Here is a 19202-nt window from a genome sequence, read left to right as displayed (position 1 = left end):
CATTAATTAGCTCTGAATCTTAAACCACATTTCGGAAGAATCAAAATTTATCTTTATTACAATGAAAAATGGTTTACATACGGGTTTTTGTTAATCCATATTTCACACTGACTCCAAAATTGGGTATAAATAACATAACTGCACACCTATCCACGTAACTGATATATTTAATGAACCTAAATTACCTTAAACATACGAAATAACGAATAACACCCGAAAATTGAACGAGACTCAAAAATACCGCACACGACTGTCGCCATTTTTAATCGTCAAAAACATGGCCGACTGAAGGTCTTTATTATTGGTCGAAAAAAAGGCGCCAAATAATCAGAGGGACCAATCGGAATTCGGTCCGGTGACCGGGCCGATTATTCAAAATGGATTTATTTAATCTTGGTTGCGGGATAAATAGAAACGGAATTATTGATTATATGAAAATAAACCCTTTTTATTTATGATAAAGATTTTTCCAATCATAAAGGGGAATATTTTAAAATGACTCGCTATTTCAATAAGATACGTTTTATCTGTAAATTTTTGGTTCTAAAAGCACTCTGTCACTCGTGACACTTTAACATATGTTCGGAAACCCCAAAGTATCAATTTAAATGTATCTCATTTCAATGTCTAATTATTTCTACATATATTTATTCTTCTTCATTAACTTACTAATAATTGTAATTAGTGAAATGTACTTTCCCGGTGACTTGGGTCACCACTTTATTCGATTTGGTCCTCAGGTATTTAATTTAAATTTCTATCTTCATATTTCGTTACTAAAATCCGCTTTTTAGAGGTTTATAAACAGCCATTTAATACCAGAGGTCAAAATGGGGTCACCTCCGGGCTATTTCAAGCCACTTTTCCCTCACGAATGATAAACTGAAGGACCTCAAAAGGAGATGTACTTTGTATACATGAACTCAATGGGGAGTTTACTTTCTCCAACGCCGCCGAATTTTTATTAGGGTCAACTTCTCAACGTTCTCAATGACCTGAAGAATTTCGTGGTCATTGACCTCTCCTCCTCCCCTCCCCCCTCTAAAACCAGTAATAACTATTTTTATTCAATTGCCCAATTTATTGTTTACTTTGAAGTAATATAACACGAATCTTTTAAAATTATACAAATGTATTATTTGTTTTAATATATTATTAGAATTTAAATTTCCTCCCTCGTTTCTTAACTTTAACCGCATTTACTTCACAGGGTTGCCAGTAATTTGTGGCTCTAGCATCTCGGGTAATTGGAACTGAATAGAACACAATAATATAAGCTGAAATCAGTCCGTTGTAGATAACCAACAATATTGTTAATAAGTATTCTGCTTAATATTGGCCCTTTTAACCAAAAACATAATTAGGGAAAATCATATGAACGAATTTTATGATCTGAAAATTGTTTCAAATTGCGGTAACTTTGGGTTGATATTAACCACTATTAACTTTAAATTGCCCTTAAACATTTTGAGTCTTGACCCCTTGACCTACTGCCGCGCTAAACTGGCTATATCCATTCAAACCAAATTTAGCTTTACACGTAAATTGAAAAACAAAAAAAAAGATTTTTAAAATACTTAAAAATACACATTTTTTGAGGTCTAACACACATGTTAGAACAAAACATAAAACCGCTTTTCCCGTAAAAATGGTAAAACGGAATCTTTCAAGGGGTCAAACGCTTTAAAAAGAACCCTGAAAGATCCTCGTGGGAGTCGTGATTCGAACATAAACACTGAAGAACTGAACACTTATTCTTTCCCAATTCCTCCAACAATGACCCTAAATTTATATTTTCAATTTAATCATTTTGACAATGAAACTAGTATTTCTACTCAAAGAGTCTCGAGTCTCGCGCTTAGATTAGGTTGTAAGTATAGATTAGGCTTAGCGTGGTTTAAGGTCACGTAAGGTCAACGTACCTCGAGGAATTATTTTTTTATTTTCATTAATAAGGTCTCGTGGTTCCCCGCCAAGATGAAAGTGTGCTTTGAGATCTCGCGCCTTTCACGAGATTACGTAATTTTTGAAAATGCGGAATTAGAATTTTACACTCGGGAGTATAGATAAATTAACTATAAATAGCATCCTTTTCTATAGGGGTTAATTAAACCCTAGAAAGGATGTTACTTTTCCAGCGATAAATACTGGAATTAATAATTAAACACGCCTTATTTATAATGAGTAAAGGGATGGTGAAAGTGCGTTTATTCAATAGCGTCCGTACGTTTCAACAGTTTTATTTAATATTTAATAGACCGGTTCCCTGTTTCCTATAGACAGGCCTTTTGGGGTTCGATTTTACATCCGCCATCTTGAAAAATGTCCCGACGGGTAACTCCGGTAGCCTTATGTTTCACTGTCCCTTTATTTCAAAGGAAAGATGATACTGTCGGGACAAAACAATAAATGTATATAAATATCCACTTGGGGTTGATTTCCGCGATGCTAACTTGTTATAGTTTCGTCGTTTGACAAAAACTATTTAGGCGTGAAGATTTTTTTGATCCGATTGAATGAATTTTACGAGATAAGCATAAATTTATTTTTCATATTTTAGGGACCAAAGAATTTTGAAACTAAATTTTTAAAGAAATCTCGAGTCCTTGATCTCGAATAAAAGATCTCGATAAACTATTTCCTACCAATTCTGACTTTAGAACATTTAATCGCAATCAGTAATCAAAGCCAATGACTTTGTTTAACCGACATGAGTTAAATTTTGATTAATTTTAATTTATGCCATTCGTAATAATATTTTTTTGTAGTGTAGATCACTTTAAGTAAGTAAAATTAGTGGCTAAATTTCTAATTAATTACGACTAACAAATCTCAATCAACAATCAAAGCTCGCGCCGACAATCCCTAATTTTTCAATAACTAATAATTTTACATTAGTTAATCGTTTCCATTTGATATAAATTATTTTGGTAATCTAGACCACTTAGTAACTAGAATTAGTGACTAATTACCATTAAATATAATTAATTTAACTCCCGAAACATAAATGAAAGCGAAATTAGTCTGAAAAAAGAAACCAGATCATAATAAGAATTAATTTCAATCCTAAAAATTCCATAAGGAACCACTTATAAATTCGTAATATCTTAAAGACGCACTCTTAAACTTAGGTATTAACATCTTGTAAAAACAAGTTGGGAAACCAAAATAAACCTCTCCGAGTCGAGACGCAATTAAGAGGTTTTTCTTAAATAATTAACCGTCATTAATTTACCTTAGTTCTAGTTAAATCGTTTTAAGAAACTTTATTCCTAAAATCAATTTAGAATTAGCTGGGTGAGTCTAAAGCTTGGCCTCCTTGCCTAAAAGGTATGAGTCCTAGTCTGTAAACTATATATAAGGCGATTGATTAACAATAAATGATTGGAAAAGCCGCAATTGCATGAACCTTTGGTGGAAGCCCTGCCATTGGGAGGCAAGACGTTTCTCGTAACCCTAGCCGATCACCACTTACTTCTTAACCCTAACGATAATAATAAAGTAGAAGCCAATATTGCTTTCTGCGAACACGTTTACTCCGATTGGCCAACCGCGAACGCGGTGACAGACACACAGACACGTCCAGTGTAATATCTCTCCGTGACGTCATCGTCACTCGGAGAGGTAAAAAAAAACGAAAAACCTAAATATAATCCAATCCCTAGTGAGATATTCATCCAAATCCATATTCAATCGACTATGTAACTCATCATAATCAGTGTACAGTATTATCAAAGGCAGAGTAAACCCTCCTAAATCCCCTTTTCCAAATGTAAACACACCGGGTTATCATTTACTTACTTAGCATGGGGGAGGGGTAAAGACTTTCTCGTTTTGAGAATTTGACCGAGAAAACGGGAACCGCCAGATAAGAAGATGAGTTTCATTTTTAGAACTATGGGGAAATTTCTGAATTTGGGATTACTTATTTGAAGATGCTAGTTATAGGTAACGAGGAAAGGGGGGGGGGCAATGGTTTGTTTGAAATATTAGCAGGGGATTGCCGCTAATAAAAAGGCAAAATACTTGGTGAAATATTATCATTTACTCAAAGACAGTCAGTCGTTCTAGTACCATCGGATTGGTTTGAAAAGTTTCTTAAGTTACTTATTGTTGGTGAGATGCGTTTCTTAATGTTAGGGTTAGCTGCCCTGGCTGTATTATGTTTGTTACCTCAACCCGGAGACGCTGTTCTCAAGAAAAAACTTTTCAAAGCTCTTTTATTAAAAGAAATACTGTCGCCCAAGAAGATATTCTTGCCAGTACCTCTCATGTTACCGTAAGTTGTTACTTACAAGTACTTAATTTATTACCAATGCCTTTGGATGCGATTTTTATAAGTATGGTGAGCGGAACAAGTGTTGCCATTCATTTGCGAGTGCGATATTAAATTACAGACTGAAAAGTTTGTAGTATTCTGTTCGATTCAGTTCCAAAAGACGCCCTCGCAAATTACTGGCAACCTTAGTCTGTTAATTTGAGTCTTAGTTTAAGGCAAAGTGAAATAGACTTTGGGTTTAAACCAAGACTCTCAAGTACCGTAATTAAAATTGCAATGAAAAAGATGCGGCTAATTAAGAGTTGGAACCGCATACGTCGGACGTCTATGGCGTTTGCTAAAACCCTCTACTAATTTTCATGTTGTCGTTTATCTGGTGTTCTTGTTCAATTGAAGAATGAAGCAAATGCAACAGACGAAAAAGATCATCGTCCAACAAGATGACCCGTGGGCCATGGGCGGTATGGGAATGGGAGGAGGCTGGCCGTCGGGAGGTGGCATGATGGGTGGATGGCCAAGTGGAGGAAGCATGATGGGTGGATGGCCGAGCGGAGGAGGCGGAGGTGGTATGGGTGGCTGGTCATCGGGCGGCAATGACTGGCCTTCCATGAGCGGCGGTGGAGGCGGTTGGTCATCCGGAGGAGGTGGTTCCTCGGGTGGATGGCCGAGTGGAGGCTCCAGCGGAAAAAGCAGCGGAGGTGGTGGAGGCTGGATGATGTCCGGAGGAGGTGGTGACTAAATCGACAGTTCAATTCAGTTTTTATTATTTTATAACTAAAGACGTTTTTAATATATCATTACAAATTTAGAATTTAGTAACTTAATTCATTAGTTTTTATTGTAAATTTTAATTTTAATTCGGTGGCAATAACGTACTAGCTCTCTTAATTATCTTTTTAAATTAATTTTAATCGTGATTTTCGCAACGAAAATTAATTTGCATCAGGGTAATTTAATTCAACCGTATTTAAACTCATTCTCGTTCTTGAAAAGTACGAAATTCACATTGAAAGAAACACTTTTCAATGGCGTAATTACGTATCTTTTCAAGTTTGGCAAGAGATATAGCTCAATTTTAATTTAATAGCGGTTAATTAATTTCCTAATACATTAATTTCCCATTTTTGAAATTAATTAAATATTTTTTAATTCAATGTAAAAACGTGATTTGTGAATTGTCCCTATCCTATCTGTCCTTTATATTCATATTGTTGTTACACGTTCGTGTCCCATCGTTAATCGTCCTCTTTTTTTTCAATGTAAATTGTTATTAATTTTGTCACCCTCCTTCAATACCTCCCCCCATGTTTTTAATTCCCCAAAATAGAAATAAAATGTTACATATTTTATTCAAAAATAATTTTACAAGTCTTTATTACAAAATATATCGTGTTACTTACATATTCATTAACCCGAAGTTAAAAATAAGTCTTAACCTTATCTTCTTCCTTGTTTCTTTATCGCGTACATCAATATTTGATAACTTTTAACGGGAAGTTAAACCTACTTCTGACAACATAAATCCATATTTTTCGCTCTGATGATCGTAAGAGGTCGGAAACCTTATCGGAAATCCTTACAAATAGAGTAGCGGCACTTGGACCCTTTTCCCGTCTTAAAGTTTATGGGAAGTAACTACCGGGTGACATTACTAGCTTTTATAGATCCAATCAAGATTATCTCTAGACCAATATCGATTATACTAAGACCCTAGCGTGATGAACAAAATGTAATATTAGCGTTATGTTAATATTTGATAGGTTGTACTTTTATACTCAAAACGCTTACGTGTAGAAGAAGCTTAGAAATTCCTTGTTCTTTCGAATAAGCCAAGAGTACCTGCAACTACCAAGGTTAAAATTTACGCAAAAATCAATATTGGTCAAATGTCGTGATTCGTGGTGGATATTCATTCGTCCAAGGTTAAGAAAGATTAATGGTTACAGGTCACGCCGGGTCATCATCATACCTTGATCACTAATGGCTGGGCATAGGAACAGTTTTTGTTCAGACCTACTATATCGCGTGCAAGGTCTGCCCTGGTTTTTGGTGCCCAATTGTCGTTAAAACTATTAAGATAAGTTTCCTTGGTCCCCCCTTGTTGTAATTGAAGACCTTCCTGGCCTCTATTTCAGAACCACACCCAATAAAAAAACGCTACTGCCCAGAAAGAACTAACCCATTGTTCTCTACTGTTATAGCGGAAGATATACCTCTACATTGTAAAAGAATAGACGGAAAATTAACCGCTTTAGTGTATCATGGTTTAGGCCAAGTTGCTTGAAATTAAAAGTTAAACTTGTATTATTTTTTAAAATCTGTCCGCTGAAAGATATGTTGCAACAATATGAAAATCCAAGCCGCTTAAAGACTAAATTATATTATTATATTGTAAAGATCCAAGCTGCTCAATAACTGCGGTATAGAATCGTATAAACACGTGACCATCCGTGAAAAGAAACCCATATGTTTTTTTAATTGCCTAATTATAATAAATATGTAGGGATTTTTTTTCGAGTTATGAACTTCGGGGGTTTTTTAGCATAGGGGTTATAATGGCGCAAGCTCGCAACTCGAGTCATTCGCTATTGGTTGGAAGAGCTCTGCGGCATCTTTGCGCAGTTTCTAACGATTGTGGTGGTACATTGATCTTCCTCCCGCCCCTCCTGATTCCTTCATCCGTATCGTTTGAACCTTTACTCCGGTTGTCCGATTCGCGAGAGCTTTCCTTCATCATTAAAGTTTAGACGGCAAAACCATTGTGACGTTGCTAGTCTACTTCTCCATCAACTTTCAAACTTAGTCAACCAAGTAAGATAATACCAGATTTTTCTGAATTTCTTTAAATTTTGCTTAAATTTAAACTTATTTTTTATTAAATGACATTGTGGGTAATGCCGAGATTTAATTTATTTTAAGTTGGGTAATGTTAGAATCTATGTATGTTTTCGTTTTATACTACTTCGGTGTCTACGAAATTTTACTTTAAATGGATTTAGCTGAGAATGTTTAATAATAACCTCCTTCATTTACGTGAAAAGTTAATTAGTTTAGTAGTAGAGTATTTTAAGTAACATATCGTAATTACTAAAACGACGGAGGGACCGCACCCATATCGACCATTTGTATCTCCTTGGACACGTATCATCTTATAAGTATATAAACTCCATTCTTCTTCGATAACAGAACCACCAAGTCGCTAGAACCATGAGGGAATGTATTAGCGTCCATGTTGGCCAAGCCGGAGTTCAAATCGGCAACGCTTGCTGGGAGTTGTACTGCCTTGAACACGGAATTCAACCCGATGGACAAATGCCATCGGACAAGACCATCGGAGGCGGTGACGATTCCTTCAACACTTTCTTCAGCGAGACGGGAGCCGGGAAACACGTTCCCCGAGCCGTTTACGTTGACTTGGAACCGACGGTGGTGGACGAAGTCAGGACGGGTACTTACCGACAACTCTTCCATCCGGAACAATTGATCACTGGTAAAGAAGACGCCGCTAACAACTACGCGCGTGGACATTACACCATCGGAAAGGAGATTGTCGATTTGGTCCTCGATAGGATTCGCAAATTGGCTGACCAATGCACCGGTCTGCAAGGATTCCTTATTTTCCACAGCTTTGGTAAGATAGCCCCGCTTTCGGTTATTCATCCGATGAACGACCACGGTTTTAAACAGGTGGAGGAACTGGTTCCGGGTTCACTTCCCTCCTGATGGAGCGTCTGTCCGTCGATTACGGAAAGAAATCCAAGTTGGAGTTCGCCATTTATCCTGCCCCGCAGGTATGATTAGGCTTGACTTTAACCCTGGAATGTTTCTTGACCATCATCTATGAAGGTATCAACTGCCGTGGTCGAACCCTACAACTCAATTTTGACAACCCACACGACCTTGGAACACTCGGACTGCGCCTTCATGGTGGACAACGAAGCCATCTACGATATTTGCAGGAGGAATTTGGACATCGAGAGGCCAACCTACACGAATTTGAATCGTTTGATTGGTCAGATTGTCTCCTCCATCACGGCCTCGCTTCGATTCGACGGAGCTCTCAACGTGGATTTGACCGAATTTCAGACTAACTTGGTCCCCTATCCCCGAATCCATTTCCCACTGGTAACTTACGCCCCCGTCATTTCAGCCGAAAAGGCGTACCACGAACAGCTGACTGTCTCCGAGATTACCAATTCAGTAATTATTTCTATTATTTTATCATCGGAGACTTAAACTCAACGCCTTTTCGTAACGTAGTGCTTTGAACCGACCAATCAAATGGTCAAATGCGACCCGCGTCACGGCAAATACATGGCCTGTTGCTTATTGTACCGCGGAGATGTCGTTCCCAAAGACGTCAATGCCGCTATTGCAGCTATCAAAACCAAACGTACCATCCAATTTGTGGACTGGTGTCCAACTGGATTCAAGGTATATTGACTGTTTAATTAACTCAACCGGAAGTTCTTATATGACTATTACTTGTAGGTCGGTATTAATTACCAACCACCGACTGTGGTACCCGGAGGCGATTTGGCCAAGGTTCAAAGAGCGGTTTGCATGTTGTCCAATACTACGGCCATCGCCGAGGCTTGGGCACGATTGGACCACAAGTTCGACTTGATGTACGCCAAGAGAGCCTTTGTCCATTGGTACGTCGGCGAGGGAATGGAGGAAGGAGAGTTTTCCGAGGCTCGCGAGGATTTGGCCGCTTTGGAGAAAGATTACGAGGAAGTTGGAATCGATTCGGCCGAGGGCATCGAAGACGAAGAAGGCGAGGAATATTAAGAATTCATCTCGAGGAAAACTTAAAGCGTTTGCCAAGCGCGACATTGCCTGCAATTTTTGTATTAGTTCATAATAATTCTTTTTTTTTTGGGTTTTATAATAATCTTTGTTACATTGGTTCAAGTTTCTGTCTTATTGGCTAACTAACATTAACACGTGTTAAAAGTAATTTGAAAGATGATTTTGCTCCTCACAATGCGAAAATGTCCTTGGAAATAAAATTGAACTATTTTAAAACCTGATTTATTTGTCTGTTGGGTGTCTTAATGCTTTAGTCCAACTTTACGAAGAATAAAAAATACAAAAGCAGCTAAAATTATTGCTAAGCAGAGTAATATGCCTCAAACTAACGATGGCTATACTCATCCATACGGCCGATCAGTTTGAATATCGCGCGTATTATCACGTGTTTATTTCTAGGTTAATTGCAAGGTCTGTATACCGCTTCGCATTATGGGTTAATTGGTCGTGATGCGCGTGATCGAGTGGGCTATGCCGGTCGGTAAGCTAGGGGCGGGGTTTCAAGCTGCAACTTTGCTGCAACTGGCAACCATAATAATCGCGACTGCAAAATTCCCACCCTAATTTCGTTTGAAGGCGCACGCTATAATTATTAATTAGTATTAATTAATAAACCTTAATCAGTGAAGAAATCAAGTGCAGCGGAAGCTGAAATGGTATCATTGTTTATATAATTTTTAAGCATATTTTTGCTAAGCCTTGGTCATTTATTATGGTTTCTAAAGCATGGGAGATTGAAAGTTAAAACTAGTGCTGAGCAACAGGAGGAAAAACGTCAAGAACGGGCTAAAAAGCTTAAACTATTTCAAACTGGCTATAAAAAAGCCATTGAAAAGGTACGAACAACGACAGTAAATTCTAATAATTTAATGAAACATTCGCGTTATTTATTCATTTAAGCGTGAGAATAGAGAATATGATGATGAAGCATTGTCCATCGTTTCGGGTCTTTTACAAGCTAATCCCGATCTTTATACGCTATGGAACTTTCGGAAAGAGATTTTGCTTCATCTAAGGGATATTAGGTTAGTAAATATTAAATACACTGATCCTTTGTGGTTGCACAACTAGTTTATCCACTTTAAATTGGTCATCTCCAGCCTCCCGTGTACTTAACTTGACCTTGACCTTATCAGTCTTTACCCATTACTACCCACCCCGGGGGGGGGGGGAATTTTTTTTTTTTGGTTAATTAGATATAAGGGTAACTTTAAGAAATTGTGTTAATTAGATCAAAAGAAGAATTCCAAGCTCAATGTCAGGAAGAGATGATTTTAACTGAAGCTTGTCTACGTAAAAACACCAAATCATACGGAGCTTGGTATCATAGAAGATGGATTATTGAATTAACTCCTGAACCAAATTGGCTGCGAGAAATTGGACTATGTAACAAGTTTTTAGAGCTGGATGAAAGAAACTGTGAGTTTATTTGGGGAGTTTTGCCCAAAACAATTCTCCAGGTTATGATGGTTAATTTCTTGGTAGTTCATTGTTGGAACCACCGGAGAATCATTTGTCAATTAGCCCAAGTTAGTCCAAAGGAGGAATTAGATTTCACCATGACTAAAATTGAAGCCAACTTTTCAAATTATTCCGCCTGGCATTATAGAAGTTCATTATTGCCTTTAGTTCACCCGGGGCCCAAAGAAGAATATAAATCTGTCAAAGAGGATGTCATCTTGAAGGGTAATTCTATGTTAAGGTTTCCCATAGTTTAGTTCAGTTATTTGAGGGCTCAGTTCAGTTATTTGAAGGTTCAGAGTAGGAACTGATTTGATTTCTTCAGTTCAGTTTCAGTTTTACTCATTTCCAAACTGATTAGTTCAGTTTCCTCATTTCCAAACTGATCAGTTCGGTTTCCTCATTTCCAAACTGATTAGTTCAGTTCAATTTGTTTCTTAAATTAAACTGAACTGAAGAGATTCTTGTATCTCCAACTGATCAGTTCGGTTCTATTTGTTTCTTAAACTAAACTGAACTGAAGAGATTCTTGTATCTCCAACTGATCAGTTCGGTTCTATTTGTTTCTTAAACTAAACTGAACTGAAGAGATTCTTGTATCTCCTCATTTCCAAACTGATTAGTTCAGTTTCCTCATTTCTTAAACTAAACTGAACTGAAGAGATTCTTGTATCTCCTCATTTCCAAACTGATCAGTTCGGTTCAATTTGTTTCTTAAACTAAACTGAACTGAAGAAATTCTTATATCTCCTCATTTCCAAACTGATCAGTTCAGTTCAATTCGTTTCTTAAACTAAACTAAACTAAACTGAACTGAAGAGATTCTTGAATTCAGTTCAGTGCCAGAAAAAAAGAGGGTTCTTAAGAGACTAAAGAGTAGGACTAGGGGTTTTCAGTTAACTTATAATTGAAAACTGAGCACACCAGTTCAGTTTCCTTGCCGAACTGAACTGATAATTTGAGTTCTTGAATATCATAATTGGAACTTTTCAGTTCAGTTCAGTTCAGTTTTAGCCCAAAACCTATTAAATTAATCTTTGTTGCATTTAGAATATGAACATATTCAAAATGCCGCTTTTACCGATCCTTCCGATCAAAGTGCCTGGTTTTATCACAGATGGTTGCTGGGAAGAGGTGCTAATTAATTTAATTTAATTTAATTGAATTTAAATTAAATTAAAATATTAAATGGTGATTAATTTTAAGCTGAAAAGAATTTGGATATTTTGTTCGTTCACGCTTGTCCCCTCAGGAATTTTGCCATTGTGGCATTAACCAAAGCAACTTTGGTTAGTCAACATCAACACTTTATTTAGTAATTAGCGCTAATTAAATTGCGATTAAAATTAATTTAGTTGGATCAAAGTTGCGTCTTAAGTCTAGTTGTTGATGATAAAGTGATTAATACTCAATGGATTAACATTAATGAACCTTATGCTTCAACTTTATACGTAAATTAATTAATTTATAAACTTAAATGATTAAAAAATATTAATTATCAATTATTTTAAAAGGTTTTGAAGGATTCTAGTTTTTCAATTCCACTTAATTCCGTCATTAAAATTAACTTAAATGTTAATGGCATTAATTCTTCAGTCCAGTTGCTATTGGATGCTGAGACCTTACTTTGGAAATGTCCTTCAAGGAAACAACTTTATATGTAAAATTAAATAATATTAATTAATTGTTAATTAATATTAATTAATTGTTAATTAATATTAATTAATTGTTAATTAATATTAATTAATTGTTAATTAATATTAATTAATTGTTAATTAATATTAATTAATTGTTAATTAATATTAATTAATTGTTAATTAATATTAATTGTTAATTAAAATTAATTAATTGTTAATTAAAATTAATTAATTGTTAATTAAAATTAATTAATTGTTAATTAAAATTAATTAATTGGTAATTAAATTAATTAATTGTTAATTAAAATTAATTAATTGTTAATTAATTGTTAATTAATTTAATTAATTGTTAACTAAAATTAATTAATTGTTAACTAAAATTAATTAATTGTTAACTAAAATTAATTAATTGTTAATTAAAATTAATTAATTGTTAACTAAAATTAATTAATTGTTAACTAAAATTAATTAATTGTTAATTAAAATTAATTAATTGTTAATTAAAATTAATTAATTGTTAACTAAAATTAATTAATTGTTAACTAAAATTAATTAATTGTTAACTAAAATTAATTAATTGTTAACTAAAATTAATTAATTGTTAACTAAAATTAATTAATTGTTAACTAAAATTAATTAATTGTTAACTAAAATTAATTAATTGTTAACTAAAATTAATTAATTGTTAACTAAAATTAATTAATTGTTAACTAAAATTAATTAATTGTTAACTAAAATTAATTAATTGTTAACTAAAATTAATTAATTGTTAACTAAAATTAATTAATTGTTAACTAAAATTAATTAATTTTTAATTAAAATTAATTAATTCGGATTAATTAATTGTTAATTAAAATTAATTAATTAATTAGTTCGGAGTTAAGTGCCGCTGCTAGTCAAGTTTTAAAGCAAGAATTGGAATCTTGCACTCAACTTATGGAATTAGAACCCGATAATAAATGTAAAAATTAATTAACCCCCTTAATTCAATTCCTTGATTAAAAATTATTAATTTCAGGGACAATTCTTACCAATGTCCTTCTGATGCAAGCTTTAGACAATGAAAATTATGAACCTTTAGTTATGGAATACTTGGAAAAGTTATCATTAGTTGACCCTACCAGACAAAATTACTATAATGACCTTAGTAAGTCTGTAATTAATTAATTAAATCACGTTAATCATTTAATTAACTTTCAGGATGTAAATACATTGTTGAAAACCTAATTGAAAAAATGGGTCCTTGTAATTACGAGTTAAATTTATCGGAAAGAAACCTTTATTCCATTCCACATTTGGACCATTTGGCTTTCATTCGAATTCTGGATTTATCCAAGAACAAAATTACTTCTTTGAAAGGTTTCAATCGTTTAATTTGCGTTGAATCGCTCAATCTCAGTGAGAATCACCTAAAATCCTGCCAAGGCTTAAGGAAAATGCTTTATTTGGCGGATTTAGACCTTTCTGGCAATTGTATCCTTTAGTTATTGAATTGATTAACATCAATTAAATTAAGGTAATAATTTATTTATTTTCCTTAATAGTTATTTCAGTAATACAAGACGAGAGTGATCTAGAAGATTTAAAAACTTGTTCCAATCTTAAATCCCTTTCCATCACTAATAATCCGATTAGTTTAGATAATAATGTTAATTACTTATCAGCCTTATTGTCTAAAGTAAATTTGAGATAGTTTATTTCCTAACTCAAAGCCCGTTAAACGCTTGTAATTATATTAATTTGTGTAATTTTGATAATTTCAAAAAAAAAAAAAGCCAAGGCTTATAAAATATTGAACTATGCTTAAAAAAATAAAAAAAATGGCGCTTTTTCATCGCCAACCAATCAGCGTTCGGCAAATGTCATTGGCTGCGTTTCTTGCTTCTAGTCAGAGTCAGACTCGACTAGTTTCGTGTACAATGGCGGGTGAAAAGCGAAAATCTAATAAATATTCAATATTATTGCCTACTTATAATGAAAAAGATAATTTACCGATAATAATTTGGTTAATTATTAAATGTATGACGGAAAGGTAAGTTCAAAAATATTGAACTCTGCTTAAAAAAATATTTGGCGGTTTTTCATCGCCAACCAATCAGCGTTCGGCAAATGTCATGATTGGCTGCGTTCCTTCTAGTCAGAGTCAGACTCGACTAGTTTCGTGTACAATCCAATGGCGGGTGAAAAGCGAAAATCTAATAAATATTCAATATTATTACCTACTTATAATGAAAAAGATAATTTACCGATAATAATTTGGTTAATTATTAAATGTATGACGGAAAGGTAAGTTCATCTTGTTTTAATCTTTATAAAGACGCGTTCGATATTTTTTGATCAGCCAAGGCTTAGTTATTTCACTTGATGTAAATTTTGACCGCTGCCTACGTTAATCAAGGCCTGTGCGCGGTGGCTTCGAAGGGTGGATTTTTTTTTTTGGAGGGTTTCAATGCGAGTGGGTCAGTGGACCTCGGCAAGGATGTGATTATACAGGTTTCAGTACGTGTGTAAGCAGGGGGAAGGAAATGAGGTTTACTTGGGAGGTGACGGACGGGGTGTGGGGGTCGAGTCACCTCCGGCGGACACGGGGCAGTCGGCACCTATAAGGTAGGATCGCCGCATGTGTCTTATTCCCTCAAACTTTGCCGCCCAGAAGCTTGGCTTACAGGAGTGCGCCACACTCCCGGCGGGGGGGGGGGGGACTTAATTAACGCGACTTCTTATTTTCTCCCTATTTTACCGCGAGATTTCATTGATAGCTGGACCACAGCCCACTCGATCACGCAAGTTGCACGCGCTATAGAAGCCTGTTCAAAGAATTCAAAACCCATGCATTTTCAAGAATCGAGAGGGTGTAGTGGAAAAGCTAGTAAAAACATGAACGAGTCTAGATTTTTGAGACAAAAAGCACTGAAATGTTAGGGGGAATTGTCGAGTTGATGAACAAACTTTTATAGGAAAGTGAAAAATGTAAGCTCTAGCTTCCTGATTTTTTTACTATTTGTAAACTAAAGTACACTAAAAATTTAGAAAATATTTTGAAAGGCTTAGGACTAATAGTTATTTTTCTAAAAATTATCAAACTTTCAGTTTGTGGTTTTTTCAACTCTGGATAACTTCTAGCCATTTTAAAACGCGCTGGGCAAATGTTTCAAATAAATAAGTTTTCCCCCAATACTTGTAGTACTTGGTTTCACATATTTGCCAATTAGTTTTAACGACTAGTTAATTGTAATAATAAATCAAATATAAGATATTAAATACAGTATTTTGATGAAGAACGTTATCAGAAGGGAATTCCCTTCTGACGTTATCAGCTGGATTGGTTGGACCTAGTCTTTAATTTTTTACTCAAAAACTATTCACGCTTGAAACTTCAAAATTTGTAGGACTTTAGAAAACGTTACTACGCACCTCTCATTAAAATTTTACGACATTTGACCCACAAAAAGCGAAATTACGCCCATTTTACCCCAAAAAACGGCATTTTTCTCATAGACATAATGCTAATTCTTAGACTGCTTTGACGAACGTTATCGGTTGGGCCTAGTGTTTATTTTTTTACTGAAAAACTATTCACTCTTGAAACTTGAAAATTTGTAGGACTTTAGAAAACGTTACTACGCACCTTTTCTTAAATTTTCACGACATTTGATCCACAAAAAGCGAAATTACACCCATTTTACTTCAAAAAACGGCATTTTTCCCATAGACATAATGCTAATTCTTAGACTCGTTTACCAAGGAGTACTAATCGGTCATATTCTTGACTTTTGGCTGTTTGAAGGGGCTTCTATAGCGCGTGCAACTTGCGTGATCGAGTGGGCTGTGGCTGGACCGAAACGCGCGCGAAAATGAGTATTTAAAATACTAAGCGCGAGAAAATGAACATTTCAAATTATTTAGGTCCAGGCTCCAGCTAATAGCGCCTCGGGTGAGAGAATTTGGCAACTTAAATTAGCCTTATTCCTGATCAGCGCCACCTACCCATAGCGGCGACTTTGAGAACTACTGTAAATGGCAAGCCAATCAGATGCCGCTAAAATCTGGTGACGTCACTGACGGGCACTCTCGGGGTCTTAGCAAAAATGACGTCACCAGATTTTAGCGACATCTGATTGGCTTGCCGTTTACAGTAGTTCTCAAAGTCGCCGCTATGGGTAGGTGGCGCTGATCAGGAATAAGGCTAATTGCCAAAATATAAATAAAAATCGGGGCCGCGCACAGGCCTTGATTAACGTAGGCAACGTTTTGACAGTAGGGATGGGATGGGGGGGGGAGAGAGAGAGAGAGGTTTTTAAGCGTAATTACGTTAATTTTAATAAACATTTTAGCGGGTATGACTTCGAAATCATCGTAATAGATGACGGAAGTCCGGATGGAACTTTGGAAGTCGCGCAACAATTGGAAAAAATCTATGGGGAAGATAAAATAGTAATATTCCATAAAGGTTTTAGCGGTAGTTCTTGTCACCATAGGTTTTTAACCTTATTTTTAACGCGTGACCTAGCTTTTACGTCCCAGGGGTAAAAAACTGGGCTTAGGCACGGCTTATATTCACGGCATGAAGCATGCAACAGGAAATTTCGTCATTATAATGGATGCTGATTTATCTCATCATGTTAGTATTAAATTATAAAAAATATTTTGGTTTGCTGCGATTTAATTCTGTTCGTTCTTAGCCTAAATTCATTCCGGAATTTATACACGCTCAAGAGCGGGGAGATTATGACGTAGTAACGGGAACTCGTTATGCTAAAGATGGGGGAGTTTATGGTTGGGATTTAAAACGGAAAGTTATAAGTAGAGGAGCAAATATTTTAACTCAAATCCTTTTGAGACCTGGAGTTTCCGATTTGACTGGAAGCTTTAGGTAATGTAAAATAATAACTCTCTTAAGTATCCTAATTAATTAATTAGGATAGTTAAAAGAGTTAATTAATTAATGATTAATTACAGATTGTACAGAAAAGAAGTTTTGCAACGTTTAATTGATTCGTGTAAATCAAAGGGATACGTTTTCCAAATGGAGATGATTGTCAGAGCCAGACAATTTGGTTATTCCATACGCGAAGTTAGTCCTAACATGGATAAAGAATGCGCGTGAGGAAATTTGTTTTCAGTCTACAGGATAGGCAACTCCCTATCTCGGGCGACAGAATATTCTGTATACACTCTGTTACAACATCGGTTGTCAGCACGCGTAAAGCTAGGTCTCTATGTAATCTAGCCTTGCGCGTGCTGACAAGAGACAAAAAACTTCAGGATATTTTAAACTGATTTTAAATCCTGAAGATCCTGAAGTTTTTTGTCTCTTGTCAGCACGCTCAAGGCTAGATTACATAGAGACCTAGCTTTGCGCGTGCTGACAACCGATGTGGTAACAGAGTATATACAGAATAAGCTGTTGTTCGAGATAGGGAGTTGCCTATCCTATAGCGTGAAAACAAATTTCGGCACGCCCATTCTTTATCCATGGTCCTAATTTAATGGTAATTAATTAAAGAGGCTGATTAATTAATTAAAGGTGGTTTTGTTTAGGTTCCCATAACATTTGTGGATAGATTTTACGGAGAATCCAAATTAGGTGGAACTGAAGTTGTCCAATTTGCCAAAGGATTACTTTATTTATTCCTAACGACATAAATACAAATGAATTAATCTTAATTCCTGGAGGAATTAATTTTTAAATAACACTTCTTTCCAATATTTTAAATGTTGTCAACACTAATAAAAATAAAATAAACCAATTAAATTTCTAGTTTTGTGTCAAATCATTCATTACTCCGCTAAATAAGAATTTCAATTTTTTTTAACTGGGACTGCAAACCAATTCTTTATTTTTATTCAATTATAATTCTGTACATATCTTAATCGTTTTAGTTTTTTCTATTTTAAATTAATTAATTTTGTTTAATAATATTTAACCGACAATGAGTAGTTCATCACTGACAAATTCGTAAGCTGGAATTTCAAGGTTTAAAGGTGCTGGACCTTTTCTAATTCGACCTGACGCGTCGTAATGTGATCCGTGACAAGGGCAATAATATCCGCCATAATCTCCAGCATTTGCGATGGGTACACACCCCAAATGAGTGCAAACTCCAATCAGAACGAGCCATTCTGGTTTTTGGGCCCTTTCATCATCGTGTTGAGGGTCTCTTAGCGTTCCTAAATCAACAGTCTTTTCTCTCTCGATCTCAGCCGCTCCTCTATGACGGATGAATAAAGGTTTTCCCCTCCATTTGAAGGTGGCGTTCTTGCCCTCCGGGATGTCCCCCAACTTCACTTCAATCTTTGCCAAAGCCAAAACATCGGCAGAAGGAGCCATCATGCCAACAAACTTGTGAACCAGGGTTTTAGCACTGTAAGTTACTCCCAAACCTCCAACTATGGAGTAAATTAGTTATTAGATTTAATTTATTTAATTAAGCACCAGGGTTTAATTATAATTACTAGCGACAGTGAGGTAACTAGCGACTTTTCGTTTCTCAGCAGAATCCCTTGATGATTTATTGGGATCTTTGACATCATTAGCTCTGTAGGCGCTAAAATCTGGGACTTTGATGTCAGTGTGAGCGCAACGGATTTGGCCCGGTCCTTAATAAGAAAACATTAATTATTTTAACGCTAATTACGTAATTAATTGAGAAAATCCTTGAGTTCACCTCCAAATGATCCGATTCCACCAGACTTGGCCAAAATTCTTCCGGTTGGTAGGGCCTTGGCCATGCCGTAACTCGTTAGGTTTTTCTCCGCTACGCCTTCTACCTTAACATTTTCACTTAAAACAGCGGGATTTGATATAATTCTTAATTGGGAAGCGACGGCTTGCGACGTTGCCCTCATAAAAGGGCTAATATTGCTGGATTTACTAATTAAACTCATCCTTAATTACGACGAAATAACTTGCCAATGGCGAAAATGACCTAATGACCTTGTTCGCGATCAGCAGTGTTGCCAAGTGTTTTCCCCATAGACAGTTTTGCCTTATTTTATTGCATTTTATTACA

General features: G+C 35.5%; 5 protein-coding genes across 7 annotated transcripts in view; 4 read left to right on the top strand and 1 right to left on the bottom strand.

Moving 5' to 3' along the window:
- The window catches only part of LOC149651225 (tubulin alpha-1C chain-like), a 34579-nt gene extending 25267 nt beyond the window's left edge, over nt 1-9312 (top strand). The window contains exons 1-6 of one of the 2 annotated variants that reach the window (XM_089848036.1): nt 5808-7090; nt 7466-7910; nt 7967-8070; nt 8126-8479; nt 8540-8713; nt 8771-9312. In XM_089848036.1, the coding sequence (XP_089704162.1) occupies nt 7487-7910; nt 7967-8070; nt 8126-8479; nt 8540-8713; nt 8771-9070 (1356 nt within the window). In that variant the 5' untranslated portion in view covers nt 5808-7090; nt 7466-7486 and the 3' untranslated portion in view covers nt 9071-9312. Of the gene's footprint in view, nt 1-5807; nt 7091-7465; nt 7911-7966; nt 8071-8125; nt 8480-8539; nt 8714-8770 lie in introns of those variants that run through there. The other variant, XM_089848035.1, reaches the window with a different exon arrangement.
- On the top strand, nt 451-5662 carry LOC149651226 (uncharacterized). The gene is made up of 2 exons (XM_089848050.1): nt 451-4279; nt 4676-5662. Exons 1-2 carry the CDS (start codon nt 4122-4124, stop codon nt 5016-5018), a joined length of 501 nt encoding a protein of 166 aa, XP_089704176.1. The 5' UTR covers nt 451-4121; the 3' UTR covers nt 5019-5662.
- A 259-nt stretch (nt 9313-9571) lies between the features above and the next one.
- Nucleotides 9572-14054, top strand: RabGGTa (Rab geranylgeranyltransferase subunit alpha). Its single transcript, XM_089848037.1, has 13 exons — nt 9572-9747; nt 9817-9927; nt 9992-10116; nt 10323-10510; nt 10577-10777; nt 11603-11686; nt 11759-11841; nt 11908-12003; nt 12067-12212; nt 13062-13150; nt 13208-13336; nt 13390-13662; nt 13743-14054. Exons 1-13 carry the CDS (start codon nt 9745-9747, stop codon nt 13880-13882), a joined length of 1668 nt encoding a protein of 555 aa, XP_089704163.1. The 5' UTR covers nt 9572-9744; the 3' UTR covers nt 13883-14054.
- Nucleotides 13989-17950, top strand: Dpm1 (Dolichyl-phosphate mannosyltransferase subunit 1). Of its 2 annotated transcripts, none has more exons than XM_089848046.1 (6): nt 13989-14221; nt 16524-16623; nt 16700-16810; nt 16872-17062; nt 17149-17263; nt 17731-17950. In XM_089848046.1, exons 1-6 carry the CDS (start codon nt 13989-13991, stop codon nt 17833-17835), a joined length of 855 nt encoding a protein of 284 aa, XP_089704172.1. In that variant the 3' UTR covers nt 17836-17950. The 2 variants fall into 2 exon arrangements, with proteins under 2 accessions (XP_089704172.1, XP_089704174.1); XM_089848048.1 differs by lacking the exon at nt 13989-14221 and adding an exon at nt 14311-14475.
- A 45-nt stretch (nt 17951-17995) lies between these two features.
- Nucleotides 17996-19155, bottom strand: RFeSP (Rieske iron-sulfur protein). The gene is made up of 3 exons (XM_089848049.1): nt 18858-19155; nt 18646-18789; nt 17996-18579 (listed from the first exon to the last, which is right to left on the bottom strand). Exons 1-3 carry the CDS (start codon nt 19075-19077, stop codon nt 18113-18115), a joined length of 831 nt encoding a protein of 276 aa, XP_089704175.1. The 5' UTR covers nt 19078-19155; the 3' UTR covers nt 17996-18112.
- Between the last annotated feature and the right edge of the window lie 47 nt (nt 19156-19202).

The sequence above is a fragment of the Phalangium opilio genome, unplaced genomic scaffold, assembly GCF_054372755.1.
Source record: "Phalangium opilio isolate 3A_F unplaced genomic scaffold, DU_Popi_V2 ptg000082l_1, whole genome shotgun sequence".
Taxonomy (NCBI): domain Eukaryota; kingdom Metazoa; phylum Arthropoda; class Arachnida; order Opiliones; family Phalangiidae; genus Phalangium; species Phalangium opilio.
Note: the sequence above shows the minus strand (reverse complement) of the source record. Positions and strands in the feature narration are given on the sequence as shown.

Bases quoted from the DNA above. Each gene is read 5' to 3' on its own strand.
- LOC149651226 (XM_089848050.1), top strand. From the start codon at position 4,122: ATGCGTTTCTTAATGTTAGGGTTAGCTGCCCTGGCTGTATTATGTTTG. The intron at 4,280-4,675 runs GTAAGTTGTTAC...GTTCAATTGAAG, and splicing joins CCAGTACCTCTCATGTTACC to AATGAAGCAAATGCAACAGA.
- RFeSP (XM_089848049.1), bottom strand. From the start codon at position 19,077: ATGAGTTTAATTAGTAAATCCAGCAATATTAGCCCTTTTATGAGGGCA. The intron at 18,790-18,857 runs GTGAACTCAAGG...TTTCTTATTAAG, and splicing joins TGGAATCGGATCATTTGGAG to GACCGGGCCAAATCCGTTGC. The intron at 18,580-18,645 runs GTAATTATAATT...TTTACTCCATAG, and splicing joins TAGTTACCTCACTGTCGCTA to TTGGAGGTTTGGGAGTAACT.
- Dpm1 (XM_089848046.1), top strand. From the start codon at position 13,989: ATGCTTAAAAAAATAAAAAAAATGGCGCTTTTTCATCGCCAACCAATC. The intron at 16,624-16,699 runs GTAATATTCCAT...CGCGTGACCTAG, and splicing joins TCTATGGGGAAGATAAAATA to CTTTTACGTCCCAGGGGTAA. The intron at 17,063-17,148 runs GTAATGTAAAAT...GATTAATTACAG, and splicing joins GATTTGACTGGAAGCTTTAG to ATTGTACAGAAAAGAAGTTT.
- RabGGTa (XM_089848037.1), top strand. The intron at 10,511-10,576 runs GTGAGTTTATTT...ATTTCTTGGTAG, and splicing joins AGAGCTGGATGAAAGAAACT to TTCATTGTTGGAACCACCGG. The intron at 11,687-11,758 runs GTGCTAATTAAT...ATTAATTTTAAG, and splicing joins CAGATGGTTGCTGGGAAGAG to CTGAAAAGAATTTGGATATT.